Genomic DNA, 26,547 nt, shown 5'->3' on the forward strand with positions numbered 1-26,547 from the left:
AGCTAGATAAAATCAAGAAAAATATACGTTTTCAAACTCAATCTTCAATAAATTAAAAACGATTTATTTTAGGTATAGGAACATGTATAGTTAAAAAGTATCGAATTGAAAAACCGTTTCATTAGTGAAATAAAAAAAGTGGGTTTCCTTTTGAAAAAAATGATTTATGATAATTTTTTAATCACTCAATTCCATGACAGCTACCGCCATTATTATATGACATTTGAACAATTTAATTTTTAAAATAGATAGCCACATGTCTTCTCTTTATGTCACAGGGGCCGTGGTAATTACTAAATTTGAATTTTAGGCTATACAAATTTTTTTGACAGGTAGTTTTTTTCGCCCAAAAATTTAAAATATTTTTTTTCTCAAAAACAGTTAATGTTAGGATATAGAGTGTTTAACATCAATATTCATAGAATTTTACAGAGAATTTTAGTATGTAATAAAAAATGGGGGCATCCGTTTAAATTAAGAAAGTTGCTGTCAACTTCCGGTATTTCCGGAAGTGCCGCCATATTGAAATATTTTTAATCGATAGATCTCGTTGTAAAACAATGGTTGCAATCATTGTTTTGCAATGGTGCAAAAAATCTCCGATGTAGATATTGTGGTTCTCTAGAAACTTCTAATGCACGCTCAGCCTGGGACACCCTGTATATGTTACGGTTAAAGTCCGATGTCCGGTTAATGTCGACATTAACAGGTTAATGTTTGGGTTTGGTTATATTTTTGGTTGTTTTGTTGTGTTATTCTCGAGATTAACCGGGGATATTAGTTTTCGCCTATATCTCCTATAGAAAAGGGTGTTTTGGTTTGGAAAACCCCCCTTTAAAAGTGTCCAATTTGGCCCACCCTGAAGACTGGTTACATGTCGGGGGACAAGTTACTATGATGTTATGGGACATCCGGTATATTATTTTGGATTTTGGTTTCAATGCAGAATGCAAAAATTAAGTTCAATTAAAAATTATATTTTTGAGACATTCTGTAGAGCTCTTAATAAGTTCAGTTAAGAATGTGGTCAAAATAAGCTTGCATATACTCAAAAAACGTGCTTAAAAAATGAGGTATTCCTTGGAGAATCCATGTCGTATGAGAGGCATCACCCTGTATATCATATAGATTATATTTTATTGAATTGATAAGTTCATTCTCAACAATTAATATAAATTCTTGTATGAAAATAATATTGATCATTGATATACCGGGTGCGTCTCAAAAGTGGCTCAATTCTATAACTTTTTTAATTTTTCAGGTAAAAAACGAGATTTGGGGTTTCAGTAGGTATACGACATAAATTAGGATTGATTGACTTATTCAATTTTTTCCGGTCACTTCCTGTTTCACCGAAAATAACTACAACTTTTGATGTTTAAATGGCACCCTCGATATTTTTTTACTTTATTCGATAGAAAATTACACTCTGAATAGAATGACATATCATATGACAACTTTTAACATTTTTGCATATGGTTTATTTGAAAATTATAATATGCGGTTCATAACGACAATTTTACTCGAAATATCAATTATGTGGTACCAAATTATTCTTAAAAAAATTCTTTTTCCAAATATGCTAATGAGCCACCAAAATTGAGATATGATTAAAAATACGATTTAAGTATCTTTTAACTAGTCATGACATAACAGGTCAGGACAAGACCATAAAACCATTAGACGATTAAATCTATTTTTCCAAGGCTCCTTGATTAAAAATTAGTGTTTTTAATGTGTGTAAATTTAAAATGTGATTTTTTAAGCAAAAATCTCAAAAGTTGACTATGATATGTCATTCTATTCAGGCTGTCTATCAAATAAAGTACAAAAATACCGAGGATTCCATTTAAAAATCAAAAGTTGTAGTGATTTCCGGTGAAAGAGGAAGTGCCCGAAAAGAATTGAGTACGTGAATCAATCCTAATTTATGTCATATACTAACATACCAAATCTCGTTTTTTTATCTGGAAAAATAAAAAAGTTATAGGAGTGCGCCACTTTTGAGACGCGCCCGGTATATATTACAAAAAATATATAATTTAAGTTTTTCTATATAAAAATAAATTGAATGAAAACCAAAAAAAAACTTTTAATACTAAAATTCATCACATTTTTGATCATTGTCACAACCAACCATAATTTTGAAAACCAAAGAAAAGCAAAATGGAAATCAAAATGTGATTTCTTGTGTTTTTCTAACTATATTTGTTTAAGTCATAAATCTGGTACATAGTAAGCAAAATTATGAAGTTAATTTCTTTGAATTATGGTATCTTTCACCTTGGTATATGGTCAGAGTAGTGTATAAAATTGACATATAAAGTTATAAACCCAATATATAATATTTATCTCACAGTTCAGTCTCTACTAACCAATCAAAATCTGCAGCAGTACCTTATAAAGGTTGAATATCCTTTTAGATTTTTTTTACATAAAATACCATCATCTAATCGCAATCATATCGTCGTTACTTTCACGAATCGTCTACGAACTATTCTTTTAAACTACTCAAAGAAGATAAAGACACTGAAATAGAGTTAGGTCAAAGTTAAGCTAAGTGGAGGTTATATGAAACACTGGTCCTATTCGTAGGAAAACCCGTCGGAGAATCGATCGAAGTTCGGCTTTCAGGTCGAAACAGACGATTTCGCACAAGTGGGGGTAGTACCGGGATACGTGTACTGCAAACTGAAAAAGGTAAAAAAATATTCTTACTTTACACTTCCAAAAACATACATAATTTCATACAGACTGGTAAAACTGTTACTTTTATATATCAGTGGAAACTTTTACAGCTATTACTTACACGTTTGTTATTTATTGATTCAACAGTAACATGTGTAGAGGGAAATATGAAACATATTTTTTTATTCTAATAAAAATAGAAGTTTTTCCAAAAATCCTATATGGGTATTTCGCCACTGCAAGAAAATCTACGAAATAAAATAGTTATTTTTTGTAAACACTTCTGCGTTAACCCAAACGGAAACTACTTGTCAGAAGTTAGGTTTACAGATATACAAATTTGCCTAACGAACAAAAAAATGCTTAACGTTTCGGAAAGTTTATCTATTTCCGTCGTCGGAAGCAAAAAAATACAAAGAATAAAGAAAAAACTATTTAAAATATTTAAATTCAACTATTCGAGAACACTTTAGTTTTTTTTTAAACAGATACGTCTACAAAAACCGTTGACGTTCTGTTCATTTTTTAGGCAAATTTCGTTAGGCAAATTCGTATATCTGTAAACCTAACTTCTGACAAGTAGTTTCCGTTTGGGTTAACGCAGAAGAGTTTACAAAAAATAACTATTTTATTTTGTAGATTTTCATGCAGTGGCGAAATACCCATATAGGATTTTTTGGAGAGATGAATCCGCCACATAGATATAGACATATTTTAGATAAGTTTATAATAATTATTTATTAACACAAACATCCGATTCAATACTGAACCAGATAAGTCAAATTGACGTATCTAAATTCTTTGACGTCACTTGACAATCTTTGACAAGTAGTAAATAAAAGCAAAAATGCAAGGAAAAATATATAATTAGTTAATGTCAAGTGAATTTCTTTAATGATCGGTTTACCATGATACAAAGAAAACAAGATATGATATTGCGCAGGTTGGTCACTACGTCACAGGTGATAACGGCACTATTGAAATCGTCAAACTGATGACACATAATAAACGTGAAAATGACTTTTCAAATGCTCAACGATTTGACATAATTTTTGAGGTTATGACCTAATTCTATTTTAGGTCTTTTTTTTAGTGGCAATTGAACAATATGGATATTTTTTTGTATGGCATATGACGACACAGGTGATACGCGCAAACTGAAAGAAATTGGAGCCGCTATCGATCATACCTTGTTTTCTTTGTACCATGTCATGTCGGTTTACTACAGACCGATTTGGTCATTTTAGAAGTGTGGTCTGGATTTTAACGTGTAAAGCTTGATTTTCATGCATCCGTTGTCCGACGATACGTTGATACGATATTAATTTCATTGGTTGTATTTAAAGGCTTCGATTGGTTAACCGTTTCTAACCAACGGAAGTCTTTAAATTCAACCAATAAAATTAATATCGTATCATCGTATCGTCGGACAACGGATGCATGAAAATCAGGCTTAAGACAGTGATGTCGGCAGCTTAATGGAAAATCAAATGTATTAACAAGAGATAAAAGTTGGGTTGATACATTTCTTCTATGCGGTATTGCCGGATTTTGCATCAAAAGTTCAAACCGCACATGTAGTCGTTTATGGAAAATGTTGCATCTAGGGCTGGAACCTTATTTTTCACAATTTTCAAAAAAATTTCCTACAGATATAATAGATTATATTTAGCTTAGATATTGTTGCGAAACCAGTCCCGCTTTAATATGACCTAGAAGAGCCTAGAAATTCGAGAACACAGCGGCTAAGAATTTTCCAGCACCGCCCAGATCATTCTACTCTCCGTCGCACGCGTATATATATATGTATATATACCGAGGCCGGTACGCAAGAGACAGACGATAATAAACTACAGTGTGCTACGGTCGAGGCTTCTTGTTTTTGCTCTGAATAAATACGGTAGATAAATAAGTTTGTAAATATAGTTATAAATAGTTCTTTAAGTAGTTTTATCGTTATTGTTAAGTTACTAGTGTAAAATAAATCGTGTTTAAATAAATTGTGACTTTCTATCCACACAGAACCGACGAAAAACGTAACAATATATTACCCTCATTTCAGTAGTATACATGAAAGTTTTTAAAATAGTTTAAATAGTTATTTTTCTACACAATTTCCTACAACCGTAAAAACCGGCAACACTATGCCGCTTTTGATTTTGTCTCTCTGTCTGTCAACCGGTCATTTATATTATTCTCTGTCTTACACGTTAAAATCCAGACCACACTTCTAAAATTACCAAATCGGTATAGTCACTTACCAGCGAAAAATTATTCCAGTATTTCCCTCGAATTTTAACCGAGATCTACCGCACGCTACACTACCAACTATTTTACAGTCTTTCTCGACAAATCGCAATAGTGTCACTGTTAATTTAGTTAAGTTCTGTCACAAAAAATGTCCTTTTAGATTTACTACCTTTAAACAACTACTAGTTGTAGAATAAACAATAAATAACATAAAATAAGCTCATTAAAGTCTGACAAATCCACAAAATTTCGAATCCAATTCAAATATGTAAGATAAATGGTCAAACAGAACTGTCAAAGATCCCCACCCTAGGGCCTCACCTCCGTCTACCATACATGAATACATGGATAGCATTATACTCTTTCCTTAATATTTTTATTCAAAGGTTTTAACACTAGTGATAATAGCTGATAAAGAATTTCTTAAATTGAGGCATCAAGGTGCAAAACCCGTCTCATCCCACAAACGTTGTTTCAAGATAATAAGCAAAAACTGTTTCAGCAAATATTTGAAGCGTTATTTTACAAAAAAACGTGCCCATTGAGTGGAATCATTGTAAATATATATATTATAAAATAATATAAAATCATAAAATTAATATTTAATTTTACAAAAAAAAATCAAAAATAATTCGGATAAGGTGGCTTTTATTGGAGTATGATGCATATTGGCTATGAAATGAAGAACGCTGTCATTTTATATGTAATATTTTTTTATTCAGTAATGTAATTTGTAGTGAATTTTATATAAGAATAGGCGACTTTTACTGCAGTTTGGGTTTGGAATTATGTTTATATAGATTTGAGGGTCCACTATTAATATATGTCATTAGGTCATTAAAAAAAAACGGATAAGGCGGGTTTTGGAACTTGACGCCCCAATTGATTGCCCACCAATTGAGCAAAATCAGAATACCCAACTATTGTAATCATTGTTTATTGCTCCGTAGAAAATTTCATAAGTTGTAGTCAAAACATTTATTTATAATTTACACAATCATACCATATTTATTATAATTAATACTTACCCTGCTGTCAGGCATTTTAAGCATCCTAGTTAATACTAATAGGAGTAAAGACGTCCAAGCCTCCCTGTGGGTCTCGCTCTGCAACTGCAAGAAGTAATCGAAACCCTCCTGGCACACCGCAATCAGTTTCGTCTCTATAATATCCCAATCGCGTCTCCTGCCCTCGTCGCAGTACATTTTGAACAGGATCCTAAGCAAACAGGCCAAACTTTGCGTTTCCTGCTTTAGGAGGTTAGGTTTCACCGAACCTCTGTATCCGGCTTTCCACAATAGGTTTCGTTGTTCGTGATTGACGTTGAAATTTTTGGCGAATCTAAAAAATAAATACGGATTTTTTATAGTTGTAAGTAACTAACATACAATGTTTTAAAATATATACTACCCATGCACACAACTTTTTTATAATCCCACTAAAATAAAAATCTGTCAGAAATTATAAATTTAGATTAAGTATTACAGTTGAGGGTTGGAATCTTTGGTGTTACACAGCAAAATAAAACACTAAAGTTCTTTGTTCCTACTACTCTAGTGGCGGAAATCTAACTGTTACGCTCGGTGGGCTCTGACTCGGTTGGCTAGATCTTGTCACGCCCACTCGGTGCCCACTGATAGGTATATAACGCTCACTAATAGATATATAACGCTCAAATTGTAGATTGTAGTTTAGTTTATAATCATCTGCTGATGATGCTAATATGGTTAGAGAAACGCGCGTCCAGTGTAAAAGCAAAAGTGTTTTGGTGTATTGTGGTGATTTGGTGTTTTATTTTGCTAGGTTAAGTATACAAATGTGTATTAAGGGTGTCCCAGAGGAGGCAAGTATTTTAACTGGTAGTATAATTTGACCGCAAAATGGTGTAAAACGAGGAAATAGGTTTCTTTTGACCAGATCTACCACCCCGTAAAATACTCGCACTTATTTCTGGGACACCTTGTATAGTAAATGTTTTAAAGTTTTTTTTATCAAATCTACTTTCCATTTCAATTTTAACTTATTTAACTTTTTTTTTGTTTCAGACAAGGGGGACATAAACGTTCTGAAATGTTTATTATGTTTTTGCATAGCAACAGATATTTTGATTTTTATTTGTTTGATTATTATATTACTCCCAGAATTTGCTCTTGCATTAAAATGCAATATATTGGTACCTAATTTACTTGTTAAACAAATCTTAACTATATCATAAACAGATGCTAAAAAGTGAGACAAATATTATGCTGGCATTGTTTGAATATCCTGTTATCAATTGACAATTAACTTAGAATCTATACTTTTTGTTAGATAGGTCTACTAAGGACTGGCAACGGTTAGTTTTGGGTCAAGATTTCCGTATGTAAGGGTAAAATTCGTTTATAATGTACTGAACAAAGAGAGAAAACATTGCTAAGAGAGGTGGAAGGGGATATAGCAAATTCGTCGCGGTCGACCGATCGACCCAATCAGTACTTAAAATTCTAGGAAAGGGTGTACATCATGCGTTCGTCTTCACGATTTAATTATGTGTCGTGTACTTTATTTGTTTATTTATTAACGAGTCGTTGTAATTTTCACTATAGCTTGTAAATGTTTAAGTACAAGTTAGAAACACCTGCACTTTTGGTAAATATAAGTGGAATTGTTGGTGTTCGACAGTGGTCGCGCTATTAGAACTCTGAATTCAAAAGTGGATATCTCGAAATCCATTAGAAATAATTGATTGTAGTTTTTTTCAAAAACTTTCTAAATATTTCTGCTATATTTTCTTCGCAGATTATGTGAAAATCTTTATAAAAAAAAGTTACACGATTGCTGAAAACTGCTATGCACTAAAAGTAAATGGATGGGTTTTTTAAAATTTCTGAATGGAAAACAAGCCTATCGAATTTTTCTTATTTAAACATCTTGTAAAAGATTCGAACTTCAAAATAAAAAAAGGAGTTTCAATATCTAAACTGGTTCTTGAGTTATAGCCTGTTATGTGTTAAAAAGTTCAGTTTTTAAATTATCGCGATTACTGACGTTTTCTCGTTATAAAAAAAAATATAATGATTTTATCTAGTTATCTTTTCGAAAAAAAAGTCTTAAAAATAAGCGGTATACGATCGTGATTTTACTTTACTACTTACTTGCTAGGGAAAGGCGCACCGGCGAAATGTGGCAACGCCGCAACAGCACACCGTCCCATTTCTCTCACTCCGACTTAATAAGATCCCTATGCGATTTACTTCCACACATGTAAATACCGACCCAAAAGTAAGAGTTGCCAGCACAATATAAACCCATTTAACATCTAGGAGAGCTCATCACAATTTTAGCGTTAAGCTTTGTAAATTGATTAGTATTTTCTCATTATTTTGAAACCACTATTTAAAAAAAATAGTTTCTTTATATAATCCTAATGTTAAATGAACTTACCTGTGTGATTGCAGTAGACAGTCTGTCAACTTAAGCAAATGTGATGACTTCAGCAACCGGTACATCCCTTGCTCTTCCCTCTGGAACTCCGTCAAATTCCCGCTGCCCGTCATATCCGCCGCCGCCAAAGCCAACGTTTCAGCGTCCTCCTTCCGCGAAGTCGCCGGGTAAAAGACGATGTTATCTATGGTCTGAATCAACTCCAATTGCACCACGCTCTTAATCTCCAAACTGTAAAACAACGCCACCTCCGCGTTCGGAGCCTGTTGATCGGCGAAGCTCACCGATCGTTTCAGTATACCTTTCACGTTAACATCCCCGTTGTGTTCAATGATCGCCGTCGTTTTCATCGAATCCGGCTTCCAAGTCAGTAGGGCCGAAGGTATGGTCGAATTGAAGATATCCAACATGCACTGACAAGTTTTCTCCCAGGTAGTTTCGGTAAATTTATGCCCGTTCGAGTTAACTAGGTTTTCTAAACAATTTGTTCCTGATTTAGCTAGTTGTTCGTTGTCTTGTTGCACGCACCAATGCAGTTGGGCGTATAACTCTTCAAGAAGCAAAGGCCCCAATACGTCAAAGTACTGAGTAAACACATCGACAATCGCGTATAAGGCGTGATTACACGTAGTTGTCATCCATTCAGCTTTCTCTGTATGTTTCTCCGGTAACTTCATATTATCAAAAATCCTGAACAAGATTTTAAACAGATCTTTCCACCAGTGCGGCTTGAAAGTGTCACCGTAAGTCTTAATTATCTCGAACAGTACCGTTAGAGCCCGTGTTCTAACGTCAAGCTTGCATCTGTTCACTACACAGGATAAAGAGAAGAGTAGCGGAAACCAGCCTCGGACCCACACTCTGTCATCCTCGGTTATAGCGACATCTGTCTCCATTCCACCATGTTCGGCAAAAAGGTTCGGTGCCGTTGCCACGCTACACGCGCACGATCGCACCAACCGTATAGCCTCCATGGAAGTGTCAGGAAACCTGGCGTTACAGGCAAACTCAGAAAGACACTTGACGGCGTCTTGGAATGAGTCTATCATAGCCGGAAACTGTCTTTCATATAGTTCGGTGATTATTTTACCGGAAGTCTGGAAAGCAAGTTCGACGATAGCTTCCTCCTGGTCTCCTGCAGCTAAGTGGAATACCGAAAAAATATTCTTCCAACCGGATTTAATATTGCTCGCTTGCGAATTGACCATCTGAGCTACGCATCGCACGACCATATCCCTTATAGTCGGCGATACGTTTTTCTTCATGATATGTTCGAAAGGACGGAGAAAATCTTTCTGGAATCGGAAATTCGAAAATTCACCTTTCTCTATGAACTTCATAGAAAGCTGTCTCAAACTGTCAACCGCAAAGAAACACACTTCCTCGTTCTTGCTACAACCGACGGTATTGAAATGTTCTCCGAGAACTTGCCAGATCCTGGACCACTGTAAACGAATTCTTCCCATATTGTAGTAAGAGATTTCGACGATCTTTTGTAACGAAAACATTCTGGGATGTCCGGGATGGGCTAGTTCGTCCAAGGAAACTTGACACAGTGCCTTGACAAAATCCACTATAGCATCTCCGTCGAGTCGAGTAGAGCCAGTAAAAATTCTGTCAACGGCTACCACAACACTTTGGGAGCTTGTTTGGCCGATATGCTCCTTGTAGCTAGGATCAGGAGGTTTATGACCGGGACCCGAAAGGAATTCTGGACGTACACCTGTTCCAATAAGCTGGGCCAGTTCCAACTGTGAAATACACTTCAGAATATCCAACCAGGACGATCCTAAGTAGTTCCCGTCGGTGTGAGCGACCATTATCAACGTTTTAATCGTGTCAATGTTTTTGGCTTTCATATCCATGATGGGTGAGTTGGCTGTTAATAAAGTAAACCTTGCGAGGGCTTGAACGTAAGCGTCTCTTTCCAAAGTCATATGGAAAATGCAAGCTATCCTTATGGCACATCTGATTCCGTCCAAGCACAACGAAGCTACTTCTGGGTCGTCACAATCCTGAAGACCCACACTGAAAGCAGCCAAGAAAGACGTCCAAGCCATTTTAAACATGGGTCTGACATGTTCTAAGTGTTTTGCCAATGTGAAAGGCGTTTGGACGTGAGATACTGACTCCATCAAATTTTTAGCAGCTGTAGATATAGCTTCCATTTCCATGTTAAACAAGATTTTCCGTCTTTTTTCGCTGTTGATTTGATGCTTCCCTGGTTTGTTAACGGTGTTTTTCATTTTGATTTCGTGTCCAGCTATTTCGTCGTATATTTGAGATAAATATTCTTCGGGGACTTCCTTGCAGTCGGTGTTTCCCCGGTTCAGTTTGATGTACTGTTCTTTCGTCATTTTGTTTTTGACTTGGGGCGAGTGGAGATCTGTGGTGAGCATTATTATGGAGAATCCTAATACGTAGGCCGTGTCGGCGCTGGAGAATAGACCGTTGTTGGGGTTGCACTCGCAATATCTACTTGCAAATTTTTCCATTAACCTATAATGAAGAATATTCATATATAATTTTACTAATAATTATTGTGACTAATACAATGCTCAGAAATGTTTACTGTAAGTATATCTTCATTTGAATGTGTGTTTATTGCACATAATTAAAGGCAATATCCAACAATATCATACCAAAACTTATCATTTTAAACTAAATAAAAAACTTAAATTTATAGCTGGTACCTCGGCTGGTACCAGGGTTAATGTTAAGAAAAATTTAAAACACCTTTACTTGTTTTAAATACCTGTTTAAAAGATGTTTAAACTTCTGTTTAAAACGAGTGTTAGTGTTATATTTTTGAAGTGAAACTTCTTTACGCGCGTTGGGAGTAAAAATTCAAGGCCGCGAGACGGCCGTGACGCGCGAAAAGAGAAGTGATAGCGGCGGTGTTGCCACAGCTACTCCATTCGGGGTAGATCTACCCCTTTGTAAAACAATTTAACCCCGCTATCTCGCGATAATCTACCCCAATGAAAAATAAGCTTGGTGGTAACACTGGGTAACGATCTGTGCCATACGCGGCTAAGAAAATCACTATAATAAACTTGATATTGTACCAAACTTGTGTGCTAGGAAGTAAATTTGCCAGCTCAGAATTAGAATTTAGAGTTAGTAACTCGCATTTTCATTGGAAGACACTGTCATATTTACTTTAAACCAATAATCAGCAAGAGTATTCGTTAAATTATACGAATATTCTTAATAAAATTACTCTAAATCACTATAAATAATGAATTATTTGTAACTGAACTGTAATTTCTGTATTATTAATCCGGTAAATGATAAGAGATAAAAAATTGTGATTGATTAAAATTTTATTTTAATGATGAAACTTTTGTTAACAACATTTTGATAATTCGAATAATGAATTGAATGACAAATGACATCTGTCTGAAAAAGACAGCGATTTAGAGTGACAATTTGGTTATGTAAAATTTAGAGTGGTAATTTTGATTATGGAAAAGAAATACATATTCTATGAGTTTGCTTAACAATTAACATTAATTTAAAAATAAATTCCCAACATGAATAATAAACAAAACATTTAAACAAAAACAGACCACACAAACCAAATTGTTGGTTAGTAGCAGTTAGTAGTAGTCAGAGATATAGATGTAGTAATATTTTGGTTTAATGACCACAGCTGCCAAGTTATCCGGCCGAGTGATAGAATTAGAATTATCGTTAAAAAAAACATTATAAAATTATAAAGCTAGAATAGTATACGGATTTATATTAACTCTATTTTTTTTTTTGAAGATTATAAAAAGCATTAATAAAGAACTTCATTCAACTGTTAACGGAATAATAATACAAAATACAACCTGAATGCAAAAGAAATAAATAACAAAATAATCACCTCAACCTATTGTCTAGAAAAAGATTCATAGTTCAGTCATTGGGGATCAAAAAAGGAGCCTACTTGGAAAAAAGTCCGGAAGTTTTGAAACTTTGCAAGTTTATAGGTTTTGGGGTCCCTAACTAAAAACCATAAAATGCACATTTCCAGACTTGCCGCCGGCGCCGTCATCTTGCCAAGATGGCGCCTAAAATCGGTATTTTGTGAATATCTCGAAAACTATGCGTTTTTCGCGAAAATTTGGGAAGAGCAAAATTAAGGAGAATAAAATTTCCTATAAAAAAGGTTTTATGAAAATGTTCGCTAAAGTCAACCGTTTAGGCACAAAATCCCTGAAAATTTTACAATTTTGCAATGAATATGATATATTATGTATAGTCGATTTTCCGAAATCAAATGTCGATTAGGGTTCACTAAAACTAGTTTTAGTTTAGTTTCTTCAATTTTGTCATGAAACAGTGGCGTATCATTAATTCGCTCATTAATTTATGAATAATTAATTGTCGTGCTGGACAGCATTCATTGCGAACTTACCACCAGGTTCAGCATTGGTCTGGTTGTACCGAGGGTTGTACCAAAAATGCCGAAGAATGGGGTTGGAAGAAAACAAAAACAGGCATTACTCCAGTCGCAACGTTGAAAAATCCAGCTCCAAAATCCCTGTTGGCATTTTTATCCTGTAAATGCAAAACTAACAACTATGGTAAAGCCTGCGGATGCAGAAAAGCAGGATTAAAATGTTCAATGATTTGTGCATACTGCAATGGGAAATCCTGTGACAACGTCACTGAAGTGTCACTCGACGAATCCGATGAAGAGGAGTTGGACTTGCCTGTAGATATCCCTCTGGCGGCTGAAGATGAAGAGTTGGACGTATTGAGAGACCCCCTGATGAGCCCAGCACAGCAGACACGATCGACTTTGACATCAATTGAGCCAGATCCGTCGGGCAGATAAGTTAAAGTTTTTAATGGGGTGGTGTGGAAACAAGTAGACATTTTCAATAATTAAAATTAATTATTCATAAATTAATGAGCGACTTAATGATACGCCACTGTTTTATGACAAAATTGAAGAAACTAAACTAAAACTAGTTTTAGTGAACCGTAATCGACATTTGATTTCGGAAAATCGACTATACATAATATATCAAATTTTACGCAAAATTGTAAACTTTCCAGGGATTTTGTGCCTAAACGGTTGACATTAGCGAAAATTTTCATAAAACCTTTTTTATAGGAAATTTATTCTCTTTAATTTTGCTCTCCTCAAATTTTCGCGAAAAACGCATAGTTTTCGAGATATTCACAAAATACCGATTTTGGGCGCCATCTTGTTAAGATGGCGGCGCCGGCGGCATGTCTGGAAATGTGCATTTTATGGATTTTAGTTAGGGACCCCAAAACCTATAAACCAGCAAAGTTGCAAAACTTCCGGACTTTTTTCTAAGCAAAAATCCCCAATGACTGAACTATCAGTATATCAGAAAAAAGTACCTAAATCTCAGCAGCGACGTACCGTGAAATTCTTGGGGGGGAAAGCGATTCGTAGAAATGAATGCCTACAGAAACTTCTATTTGTCTCATCTTATAGGCAAGTAAAAAATCATCAGAAAAAAATATCATAAAAAAAAGTGCTATCTTCTACTACTACTACTTCTGCTACACACTTCTGATATACAACAATAGAGTGTATCACAAAAAATATTTTTTTATTTTTTGTGAAAGCGTTTCGAAATTGACAGTTTTTGATATTTATTTGAGATTCGAAATGACATTCTTTTAGGCACTAGTATCTAAAAGTGACACTTGTTTAGGCACTAGTGTAAGTAAAATTATTTTCTTTGACCCAGGTTTCAAAGTTGTTGTAGGTGGTCTCATATAAGTTTTTCGACTTCTCGGGCACTAACGTGGATAGCGCAGTTTCAGCAGCTTGTTGAACATCCAAAGGCTCGTCATTATCACTCATTTTTTCACAAAACTTTGTAGGAAATACGGCAACGTTTCAACGTGACAGAACTTTGTCATTAAACAATGCCTTAGAAACCGATTACCAGAACATTTTAAAAAATGTTTAAAAATAAATAATAATATAATAGCATGAAAATCTCAAATTATCCGCTTTCACCAAAAATCTTGTATGAAATTCGTTGCGAAAAGAGTGTTTTAAGCACTCGACGCAGTGTCCCGTGCTTAAAAAACATTCATTTCGCAATTTGTTACATAAATAGATATTATATTAATAACTGTATGAAGTTGACTATTTTATTTGATTTGTTCACTTTGATTCACACTTGATTTTAAATTTCACTAAAAAACACCTTTTGTGTTTTATTAATGAATGTCTCCTTCAAAAATCAAAAAGTTACAACCTTATTAAAATGTTATGATTTTTATTTACGTTATGAACATAATACAAATAAATAATTTAGTAGTTTACCTGTCAATTTTCTGTGCTTCGCCGGGCAACCTAAACCCATCGAGAAAATGCCTCAACGCCGCCACAAAGTCCATGTTGGTAAACTCCATCTGATCAACATAAGTGTACATGACTTCCTTGCAGAAATCATCGTTGTCACCCAGAAAATCTCCGATGTTCGTCTTGTCCAGCCGCTCTTCGCTGTGCAGGAATTTGGCCACTTCCTCTTGAGTACCTCCCAGTAAACCATGCTCTTGAAGATAACCAATGCCCTTCTTTGGTTTTCTGTTAAAAGTGTCGATACCAGTTTCCCATACCTATATTTTAGAATATACAAGTTTATTTTAAACCTGAAAATTGGAACATGCAAAACAATATCCAAAAAAAACTTTTCTATAACACTTTAATAAGTTGTTCTTCTAGTGTAATTGGTTTTTATAATAAATAGTTATTATATTAGTGGAAAAGTTAAAAGTTTGATAACTTTTAACTTTTCCACTAATTATACTTCAAAATTTGCGAAAAGTGTCATTTTGGCCTTTGATTATCTTCCGTCAAGAGAAGTTGTGGTTAGAAATCAAAAGTTGACTGTTTTATAAGCTAAATATTAGGCTTTCTCTATGGATACAACTGACTAACGCAAGCTGTTGCTAGGATATTCTATTAATTTTAATTGTGTTTTTAGACATTGCTGTGAATGATCGTAAACTAAAAAGTATAAAGCGCAATTGAAACCACTAATAAATTCCACCAATTGCGAGGTTCTCAATGATGCTTAAAAATTATAGTCACTCTTGGGCATTTGGTAGGATAAGCAACAGAGGTCGTCATTAAGCTCTTTCAATGATATTTTAAGCGTATCCAACAGCTTTACCGTAATTTTATTACCCATGTAAAATTTACGTTGAAATATTCTTTAAAACATACATTAAAATATTAAGTTGTAGTATGTACCGGGTTATCATTTTAGTTTGACCCACTTTCAAAAGCTTATAACTTTTTTGTTTGTTGGGTTAAAGCATTCATTCAAAAAGCATGTTGTAGCAGTTTCAGCCAAGTTTTTGCGAGTGTTGTCAAAAATGACAGTAGGTGTCACATGTCAGATTTTTGAAACTAAAAAAAACTTTTTAAATGGGACACCCTGTATATTAGTAGCGCATTAGATAGTCGCCTTTTCTCCGAATTCAAAAATGTATCACACATGTGCGTTCTTCTTCTTAATTTCATTCAAAATTGACAAAAGCATGTAAAAACAATTAGGTAATTAAAAGAATCAAGATAGTTATAAATGGTTTTGTTTCCAAATTATGTTTGTTAGTTTGCCTTATCAATGTAGCACAACACATTAACGAACAATAACTAGCTATAGAATTAAAAACAGTTATAGGTTATTCATTTTCATAATCTATATTGCTCTACATGACCACCTTTTTCGATGCATTTTCGAAATATTTTCTACAGGCTCTGATATATGACGTTTATAATGTTAATGTGTGATACATTTTTGAATTCGGAGAAAAGGGGACTATCTAATGCGCTACTAATATACAGGGTGTCCCATTTAAAAAGTTTTTTTAGTTTTAAAAATCTGACATGTGACACCTACTGTCATTTTTGACAACACTCGGAAAAACTTGGCTGAAACTGCTACAACATGTTTTTTGAATGACTGCTTTAACCTGACAAACAAAAAAGTTATAAGCTTTTAAAAGTGGGTCAAACTAACATGATAACATGGTATATGTTACATTAAGTTATGTGACTGTCACAACTAGTAGAGTGGCAACAGATTGGCAACCTAAGTTAGTTTAGAGATCTCTAATGGCAATGTTTGGCACTTTCTGTGCTATACTATAAGTGCATAAGTGACGCCAGATGTGCCATTACTACGATCGCAAAAAAAATGTTAAAATTTGATTATTTTTTCTAGAAAATTGAGAGAAAATTTAGAGTTATAATTACAAAATCAAATACAATTATTATTGAAGTGAAGATTTATGAAAAATAGTTGAATCGAAAAAAAAAACGGCATCAGGGACAGCTGGGAATGACAGTCGATGGCAATTTTGGCAAGATCAATCTCTAGATGTCATTTACGAAAAACTGACATAAATCTTGTCAAAAATTAATACTAATATTATAGAAATGTTAAAAAAGGATAGGAATACACAAATCTATTTCCAAAAAATATTTTTTTCTCGAATTTTAAACTACACCATTTAAAAAAAAATTTACTCAATATAAAAATTACAACCTTTTTAAAGCCAAATGACAGTAACCGCCATTAAAAAATAAAGAAGAGTATGGTCTAAGTAAATGACGTCAAGGACTTGATCTCAACAAAATTATCATCGATTGTCAATCCCCAGCAGTCTTTGAGGCCGTTTTTTTATCGTATGCTATAATTGTATCTGATTGATTGGCGAGTTCAAAAATAATGTTAACATAGCTGAATTAAAAAATAATTTAATTGGAAATAATTATAAAATAAAAAACAAGAATTCTTTGTGTATACATAATAAATAATCTATTCTGAATATACACTCATGTAAAAAATACCGAGTTTATACATATACATATATATATATACATATATATATATATATATATAGCTGATTTCTGTCATAATAAAACGCAACAAAAGAATAAAAATGCAATAAAAAAGAATGCTAATCCCGCATTCCTAGCCACTAACCACATATAAATAAATTAACATTTATCAGCAATAACTCTTGTATTATCAAAAGTTTACAGAGTAAATTATAGCATGTATTGTTGTTTAAACCCATAACCGACTTTGCACATTTGAATTTAAATAAAAATAAAAAAAACATGAATACATATTGATAACACCTTACAGCAGAATATGTTATCAATTATTATTACAAATTGATTTATGGCGACTCCAACTCGCCATGAATCAATTTATAGGCATTCGGAATACTAAATGATTTGGTGCCTGAAGAAGCGATAATAAAGTCGCGAAACGTCGCAAGAAACATAATTATTTCCTTTTGAGTCTTACCAAATACCCACCATTTTTTTCTACATACTATTTACTGAGAACAAACAATTATTTAAAGTTAAAGATACTTTTACATACCTCTTTTTGTTGTTTCAATACTTCTAATTGTTCAGGCGAATCTAAAACTTCCTTATTCCCACTTTCACTAGAATTTAAGCTCTCTATGCTGCCACTGTGACTTTTCAAGGACGCCGTGTCCTTTTCTTTGTGGTCCTGAGGTTCGCCAACCGTACTCTGCAAGTTAGGATTCACGTACAGATCTTTACTCCATTCCACCATGCATTTTAGGATAGAAACTAGACATTCCAAACCTCTCAGTTTCATTGTCCTTTCTTGGTTGGGTGAAGCACCAAGCTCTTGAGCGTGTCGGCCTGCATAAGAAAAAGAAATATTGTATGGTCGAAAAAAAAAAAGACGGCGTCAAGAGAAATGACAATCAATGATATTCGCGTACTAACTGCGTTATTCAGAGTCCTTTAGAAAACTAGATCATTAAAAAATAGGACCAAAGTTAGATACAAATCTGCATGATTAAGTTTGGTTTGGTTTGGTATGGAATTTTTGATGTGTTCTTAAAAAATATTTTCAATAATAGTTTCCACTTTCTGGCTACTGGCCACTACTTATTGACTAAATTGGTTATTTTTAAAAGAAATATCACAAAATTATATATTTTATGTTTTTTTTAATTCTACAAAAAATTCTAATATAAATAAGTTTTCTGTATAACATTCTATGCCAAAGTTAAACCGTTATTGAAATATTCTGAAATATAATAATATGTCAAAATGATATACAGGGTGTCCAAATATTCCGTGGACATAGAACTACTACGTATTTTTGGAATCAAAATTTCATTGGACACAATTTACCTCTATACAAAAGTGCTTCGTTTGCCTGCTAGGAGGCATCAAACTTTAAAAAAATAAACACATTTTTTCAGATATTTTAAGAGCCGATATTCCGATTTGAATGAGATTTTGGGTGTCTATATTTAGCTAAATGCTTTAACATTTGACTGTTACAAAAATAAAGAAAAAAATACGGGAAGGGTGCAAACTACAAACTACCGCCACCCCTACATAAATTTTAGTATAAATATTTTCCAACTCCACCGACGACAGATTTTCTCTTCGTAAAATGGTCCCTCTCATGTTTACATTTTTCGTCTCTTGTAAAAAAAAACGTCACATCGCCTAGTTTTTGGGAAAAAAATCTTTGGAGAATTTATTTTTCCAAAGCAGACCTACAAAATATACAGGGACTTCCAATATTCCGTGGACATAGAACAACTACGTATTTTTTGAATCAAAATAAGATAATTTCACATAATTTACCATTATAAAAAGTGCTTCGTTTGTCCGTTAGAGAGCATCAATTAAAAATAAACCCGAACGTTAATTAATTTAAAATGTATTAATTTTTTAAGCTTTTTATGAAGCACATTGTCAAATATAATTTGTGATACCAACAAAAAATTCCATATTTTCGTCAACTAGATGAGGACTTAATAGATTTTATGCGCCTCCATAGCTTGATGTGACAAAAAACATTCTTTGGAAGTCAACTTCGGAAAAATATTTTTTTTACTCAAAAAGTATACGCGGCTGCTTTTTTTACAAGCAGGGTGCAATGATTTAAATTACGATTTAAATCTTGATTTAAATCAAGTTGAAACCTAACCTACACGATTTTTTTTATTTTAATCATGGATTTAAATCAGAAAAATCAACTTGTTTAAAAACTTATGATAAATCGAAAGATAACTGTAAAAATTATAAAAAATTATTCTTATATCAAATATACCCTATATCTATTCATAAGATAAGTACAGTTAAGTTACATTTGCTGTTGTAATATTTAAATACTTTAATAGATAGACAAATAATTGTAAAAGATCTAATGTACAGGGTGGCCCATCGAAAACGTTCCGCAAGGCATAACGGCCAGGGCAATTTTTTTACAGAAAATTCAAAAACACGTCAATTTTGTTTGTGAGGGGGACAACTTTTGCGCCAAAAATTATTGCAAAACCTTCAACCCTCTAAGCAGGGGTGTCATCCCCCGATTTTTTTCAAATGGGAAGGGGGGTCAAGGTGTACCGCAATGAAAAGAGTTTTTTATTCTCTATACTTCCCTGCTTCGTTTTTGAAGATCAGTCGAGTTGGGAAAATATGAAGGATTGAAATTTGAAAAGTTTTTTAAACATTTATCAGAGTAAATGATAAGGATAAATTCCTTCGACCAATTTGCTGTTTTTTCTTATTATTTCTAGATGTTTGCAATCGGGTTTCGCAGATATTCAATGAACGCCATCCGGACAAACACCTTTATGGCAAAATTGTTCGCCAGTTAGTAGCAAAATTTCGCGAAACTGGTTCCGTTATGAATAAAAAGAGGCAGAGGGAAAATCCTGTAGTAAATGAAGCTATGGAGGTATTCGCATTGGGCCAAGTTGTCATGGACAGTATTCTGAGTACAAGAAAATTAGCCAATGAGACCGGCGGGAATCGTACAAGTTTCCAAAGGATATTAAAAAAAACACAAGTTCCACCCGTACAAAATTCAGTTGCTACAAGAACTCAACGAAGACGATTTTGATCGTTGTTTGCAATTTTGTGAAGCTATGACTGAACGAGTGGCGAATGATAATAATTTCCTATTTAATGTGTGTTTTTCGGATGAGTGTACTTTCTTTTTGAACGGTGTAGTTAATCGGCACAACTGTCGGTACTGGGCTGAGGACAACCCCAGGATTTTTCACGAGGTGCACACACAAAACCTTCAGAAATTGAACGTGTGGGCTGGTATTTTTGGAAATTCTATTGTGGGTCAGTTTAACGATATTGAGAAGAACTTCAACGTACAAGTCACAGAACAGCTATCTAGCAACTACCGCACCTGATCGTTCAACGTTGTGACAAGTGAAAAAATGCGTAAACATCTAGAAATAATAAGAAAAAACAGCAAATTGGTCGAATTTATCCTTAATTTCAAATTCCTTAATTTCAAATTCATTTACTCTGAGAAATGCTTAAATAAACTTTTCAAATTTCAATCCTTCATATTTTCTCAATGACTCGACCGATTGTCAAAAACGAAGCGGGGAAATATAGAGAATAGAAAGCGCTTTTCATTTCGGTGCCATTTGACCCCCCTTTCCATTTGAAAAAAGTTGGGGGATGACACCCACGCTTAGAGGGTTGAATATTTTGTAATCGTTTTTGGGGCAAAAGTTGTCCCCCTCACAAACAAAATTAACGTGTTTTTGGATTTTTTGAAAAAATAAATATCCTGGCCGTTATGCCTTGCGGAACGTTTTCGATGGGCCACCCTGTATGTATATGACATATCCCTAATATATATTCATCTATTAAAATATTGGACCGATTTTTGAAGTTATTTCATGTGAATCCATTACACTTCTAAAGGGCAGAGATTTATTTTGAAATTGTGAAGTGGAAATCCGGTATTTGAATACATTTCATTCGCAAACTCTAGTGGCACACTAGTTTCTTCTGATGTCAGGTTATATTTTTATTCCCGATGACTAATCAATGTCAAAAGATAAGCTGAAGTCAAGGCTGTAACTTCCGCCTACCTTAATTTATCTTCTAGTTCATTCCAAATTTCTACTGACAATTTGTTCTGCAACAAGTACTTTGCATTTTCAATATTAGATGGTACTAATTTTCTTCTCGACTTAAGACAGCCATTATCTTCATATCGACATCATATTTCCAAAAAATCCATTTGATCTAAGCGGCCGATTTTTTTGGCGGAAATAGGGGCATCGGCAAAGTTTACAGAATAAAATATATCGGTGACCGATGTGGAAAAACGACACCCGCCGTCGAAATGGTAATATTGTCAATATCGGGCAGAGTTACAAAGATTTAGCCATTTAGGATAGGACTTTAAAATATAAAATAAAAAAAATCCGATTAAAATAAAAAAGATCTGATTAAAATAAAAAATCGATTTTTTAAAAAAATCAAGATTTATTTGCACCCTGTTTACAAGAGACAAAAAATGTAGTAAATATTAGAAGGACCATAATAAGAAAAAAAATCGGTCGTCGGTGAGTTGGAAAATATTTATCCTAAAATGTATGTAGGGGTGAGGTAGTTTGCACCCTTCCCGTACTTTTTCTTGATTTTTATAAAAGTCATATGTTAAAGCATTTAGCAAAATATAGACACACAAAATCTCATTCAAATCGAAATAACGGTTCTTAAAATATCTGGAAAAATGTGATTGATGCCCTCTAACGGACAAACGAAGCACTTTTGTATAGAGGCAAATTGTGTCCAATGAACTTATTTTCAAAAATACGTAGTAGTCCTACGTCGACGGAATATTGGGACACTCTGTATTTATGGAGCGGAAGTAAATCCTTCATAATATTTTCAAAATAAGCATTTTTTAATTTTAAAGATATTTAATGGCATGAATTGAACTTTACAATAAAAATCAATAATTTTAAATATAGTAGATGTAGTATAGTTATATGTATTTTTGCATCAAAGCATTTTTATGTATACATGTTGCGTGTTATATAGAAAAGGTTTTAATCTAATTGATTTTTTTATTATAATGGGCTAAAGGCAGGGTGTTCATGATTAAAATTTCTGATAAAAATAACATTTATAAAACTACAAAAAAAACACCATTTCAAATTAATGGAAACCTCTATTTTTTTATTTTATGAAGTATTAAAAATAAAAGCAACTTTTTTAAATGGATTCAATTTTTTTCTAAAAGATAGACAACTTAAATTTGTAAAAAATGGACCAATTGCAATGCTGCAAAGTGAATAATTTATTTATACTGTGGAATAATATTTTTAACATAAAATATTTCAAAAGCAGTTAAATCTTTAAGGTTTAAACCTTGACATAGAATATTATGCACAAAATCTCTGTAGTAGATGTCTCTGTAAATGTAGATTTCGAAAAACATAAAATTTATAGATGTTTTAATTTAAAAAAAGTAAACTCAAAGTAAAACCAAAAATGCCAGGAATATATTTTAAAAAATGTATACTTTAAAATATCCTTAGCATAAAACATTCTTTCAAATTTGTATTTACATCAGACTAAAAAATGTGTGGGTTGTAAAAAAATCTGTATTTTCTTAATCAAAAATAAGAGGATTAAAAAAAGTATAAAATACAGACTTACCTTGTGCAACTTTGAACAAATCATTGACTAGACGTTCAAATAAATTTGCTGCGGCCAGATCACAATCATAATTCACATAAATATCTACAACTGACTGAGCATCACTGCATATTTTAGTCAGGGCTTGAATCACCATCCATTTATGCTCAAACGACGAGTTAGACGTTTCCAGAATATTCAGAAATATCTCTTTGAAAAACACTTCAATCTGCATCTTAAGATGCAATTTGAAGTTGGACAAAAGCGCTAAAAATATGGCCAAGGAGAGTTCGAAAACTTTTGGGATAGAGCTGACTCCGTTTTTCGATAATGCCACACACAAATACTGTTTTATCGCAATTATAAACATCTCGTTTGCTCGGAAAACTGGCCCAGCGTTCTGTAAAATGGACAGGAGAAGTTGTAATGAGAGAATTTTTGATCTTAGCTCGTGCGATTTTGGATCTGGTGTACCCTCCGGTAATGGCTTCATTGACAGCTTGCACAAAGCCCTAAATACTAAAAAGGCATCTTTTTGAAGAATATGTGTGAACTTTGCTGTTACTGCAGAGTCGTTTTCGCTATTTGTATTTAAGCTTTCTTGTGAAGGAATCCTATGGAAAAAAAATTAGGGTCAGGTGCTGTAAAAATGAGACATTCAAAGACCATATTTAGGTAAAAAATGAGACATTTAAAGAAAACTACTGAAAACTTATATTGAGTGAGTTTTCTTGTTAGGAACGCTTAATAATAGTTGTTAAGTGATCATCCCTATAATTTGTTTAATATTTGAAGGCTCCAGGGAAAAACTTGATAAGCTCCAATTTCTTAATTTCAGGATTTCACAATATTATAGTAAGTCTAACTGGTCCCTATAAAATGTATAAACTCTGCAGGGCAATAAGTTGCTAAATCCTATGATATACAGGGTGGTCCGAGCTGTATTCCGGAAACTTCGGCAGCATATTCTGCAGATAAAAATAAGTAAAAAAGTTCATATAAATATATGTCCTAAAATGCTTAGTTTCGGAGATACAGGGTGTATAAATATTATTTTTATTTCGATTTTTTCTAAATAATTTATGAAGTAACATCAATATTTGAATGAAAATTTGTGTTTGGGAGTTTTTTGACATGAGAAATATGGTTTTGATATCAATATGACTCCTATTTGTACGGGGCGCCACCTACATGTGTTTTAACCTTAGACAAGGAAAGAGAGGGGACGGGTAACACGCATATTCTCCCGTGATCTCCGGTGATAGCTGCAAAGGCCGAAGCGAGAAAAAAGAGGCTGGAATTACATTTCACAGGTAAAAATCGATACACAACTTTTGTTATGTGGTCATAAAATGTACATTTTTTTCCTTATAGCAGTAAAATATGTAAAATGCTTTTAATATGTCTTGTACCACTTCCAAACCAAACTATTTTTAATAATTCCAAGTAGTATTTTCAATATCCTGTATTATAATTAATGTTTGAAACTATAAATATTGCTACTCAGACCGGATTTCACCAGTGGCGTAGAATTATAATCAGAGAAATACAATTTCTGCAATAAACATTTTTATATGTAAAAAATGTATAAATTATTGTTATCAAATATGTAAAATAATTGTAAACTATAAAAAAATGAAAAATTCTAGTGATAAAAAATCTATATGTATAGTTGTTATATAAAACTTAAATTTACCTGCCAAGATTTGTTGGGGGTGGACAAACTTGTGGTGGGCTACTTCTTACTTCTTGTTACTATACATACATATATTTTTTTAAATATTCTTTCAAAAAATTTGCTAATTTAAGTGTATAATAATAGTTTCAGTGAGTAATTAATAAAAATTTAAAAATAAATAAAATAACACAAAGCTTCTAGAATTGTTTTACTTTTTTTTGTGGATAAATTTGGATACTCTTAAAAATAGGATATTCTTGTGATTGAAGGTAACAAATATTAAAAATTACATTATTCATTGAATCCGTACGCAAGTGTGAAGGGTAATGGCTAGATTCATTATTATACCGTATGGTCGAAAAAAAACGACATCCTGTAAATGACGATCGACGACATTCCCCATATAATTTTACATATAAATGACAGCGATCTTCATTTCATAGCCATCGCTGACGCCGTCTATTTTCGATTTTGTATAGTTTTTATAACATTTTATTTGTAGAATTATACGGGGAATGTCATCGATCGTAATTTATATGCCAACTGGACGTCGTTTTTTTTCGATTATACGGTATAATAATGAATCTAGCCAATTCCCTTCACACTTGCTTACAGATTCAATGAATAATGTAATTTTTAATATTCATTTGTGAAATTGTCATTTCCAAACAAACAAGGCGCCGTTTTTTTCGATCATACAGTATATATGTACATATATACACGTTTAAAATATATGTTATTACATTAATTTTTATTTAATTATACATTATACACACATTAATAAATAAATAATTGTCTTGATAATCAGTCCACTGTGACTGTTAAATAAATTTTGCATTATCGACTTAGATATTCTAATATTATAAAGGTGAGAGATAAAATACAAAATTGTATATGCATTACTCAAAAATGAACGATATATTAGTTTACGTTTTAATAAATATTTTGTACCATCTAGGTTCAAGCTAATTTCTGATGCTACGCCACTGGAGAATTTCGCGTGGTGACAACTTGCCTCACTTTCAGCTGCCGTGTTACCTGTCCCCTCTCTTTCCTTGTCTAAGGTTTTAACTGCTTTGAAGATTAATAACTTTTCGCCCATACCTGTATAAAACTACAGAGTGAAAAAATATACATTTCCGTTACTTTTTACGTAAAAAATGTCTCTTGGTAAAAATCGCTACGAGCAACCGTTCTCAAGACATTTAGAATGCAAATAGTCAATACATGTCATTATTGACAAAAAATAAGCACGTTGAGTAGACAGTTATTTGACTGAAATAATAAATTTGGGAAATTTTTATTTTTTTAAATTAATCATAAATTTTTCTACGAAAAAATAATGATAAAATAGTTTCTGTTGAACTTTTGGCACAAAAACATTTCAAATTTATGATTTCAGTCTAATAACTCTTTAGTCAACATATTTAATTTATGTCAATATTGATAGGTATTGATAATTTCGATTCCAAATATCTCGAGAACCATTACTCGCGATTTTTACCAAGAGACTTTTTTTACGTGAAAAACGTCGCAAAAGTATATTTTTTTACTCAGTAGTTTCATACAAGTACGGACGAATAGTTATTACTCTTCAAACCAGTTAAGAAATATGTAGGTGGCGCCCTCTACAAGTAAGAGTTACAATGACATCAAAATCAAATTCCTCATGTCAAAAAACTCCCAAACACCAATTTTCATCCAAATATTGACGTTACAATTATTTGGAAAAAATATAAATCATTCATCGTTCATAAATTATTTGGAAAAAATCGAAATAAAAATGAAACTTTTACACCCTGTATCTCCCAAACTAAGCATTTTAGGACATACATTTATATGAAGTAGTAAGCCAGGTGGATGACACTTCTTATGGGAGAACTGGAAATGGTTGAAAACTTGACTACAAGCGATTTTCTAGGAATCTTCTTTACCGATAAATTATTGACAAGAGTGACAGATAAAGACTTGACGTTCTTTCAGAATTCCAGTTCATCTCTTTTTCTTTCTAAAGTGTGCGTTGAAAGGAGAC

The 26,547-nt window shown here is 33.1% G+C and overlaps 1 protein-coding gene across 1 annotated transcript in view; it reads right to left on the bottom strand.

Annotated features, from left to right (window-relative positions):
- Window positions 1–2,435: 2,435 nt before the first annotated feature.
- LOC115887722 (brefeldin A-inhibited guanine nucleotide-exchange protein 1) overlaps window positions 2,436–26,547 on the bottom strand; it is a 30,449-nt gene continuing 6,337 nt past the window's right edge. The window contains exons 4-9 of the mRNA XM_030907196.1: window positions 22,859–23,451; window positions 17,754–18,046; window positions 14,672–14,967; window positions 8,362–10,860; window positions 5,967–6,279; window positions 2,436–2,691 (exon numbers count right to left, since the gene is read on the bottom strand). Of these exons, the coding sequence (XP_030763056.1) occupies window positions 2,557–2,691; window positions 5,967–6,279; window positions 8,362–10,860; window positions 14,672–14,967; window positions 17,754–18,046; window positions 22,859–23,451 (4,129 nt within the window). The 3' untranslated portion in view covers window positions 2,436–2,556. The remainder of the gene's footprint in view (window positions 2,692–5,966; window positions 6,280–8,361; window positions 10,861–14,671; window positions 14,968–17,753; window positions 18,047–22,858; window positions 23,452–26,547) is intronic.

Source organism: Sitophilus oryzae, unplaced genomic scaffold (assembly GCF_002938485.1).
Source record: "Sitophilus oryzae breed Bouriz unplaced genomic scaffold, Soryzae_2.0 scaffold_614_pilon_pilon, whole genome shotgun sequence".
In the NCBI taxonomy this organism is placed as follows: Eukaryota; Metazoa; Arthropoda; class Insecta; order Coleoptera; family Curculionidae; genus Sitophilus; species Sitophilus oryzae.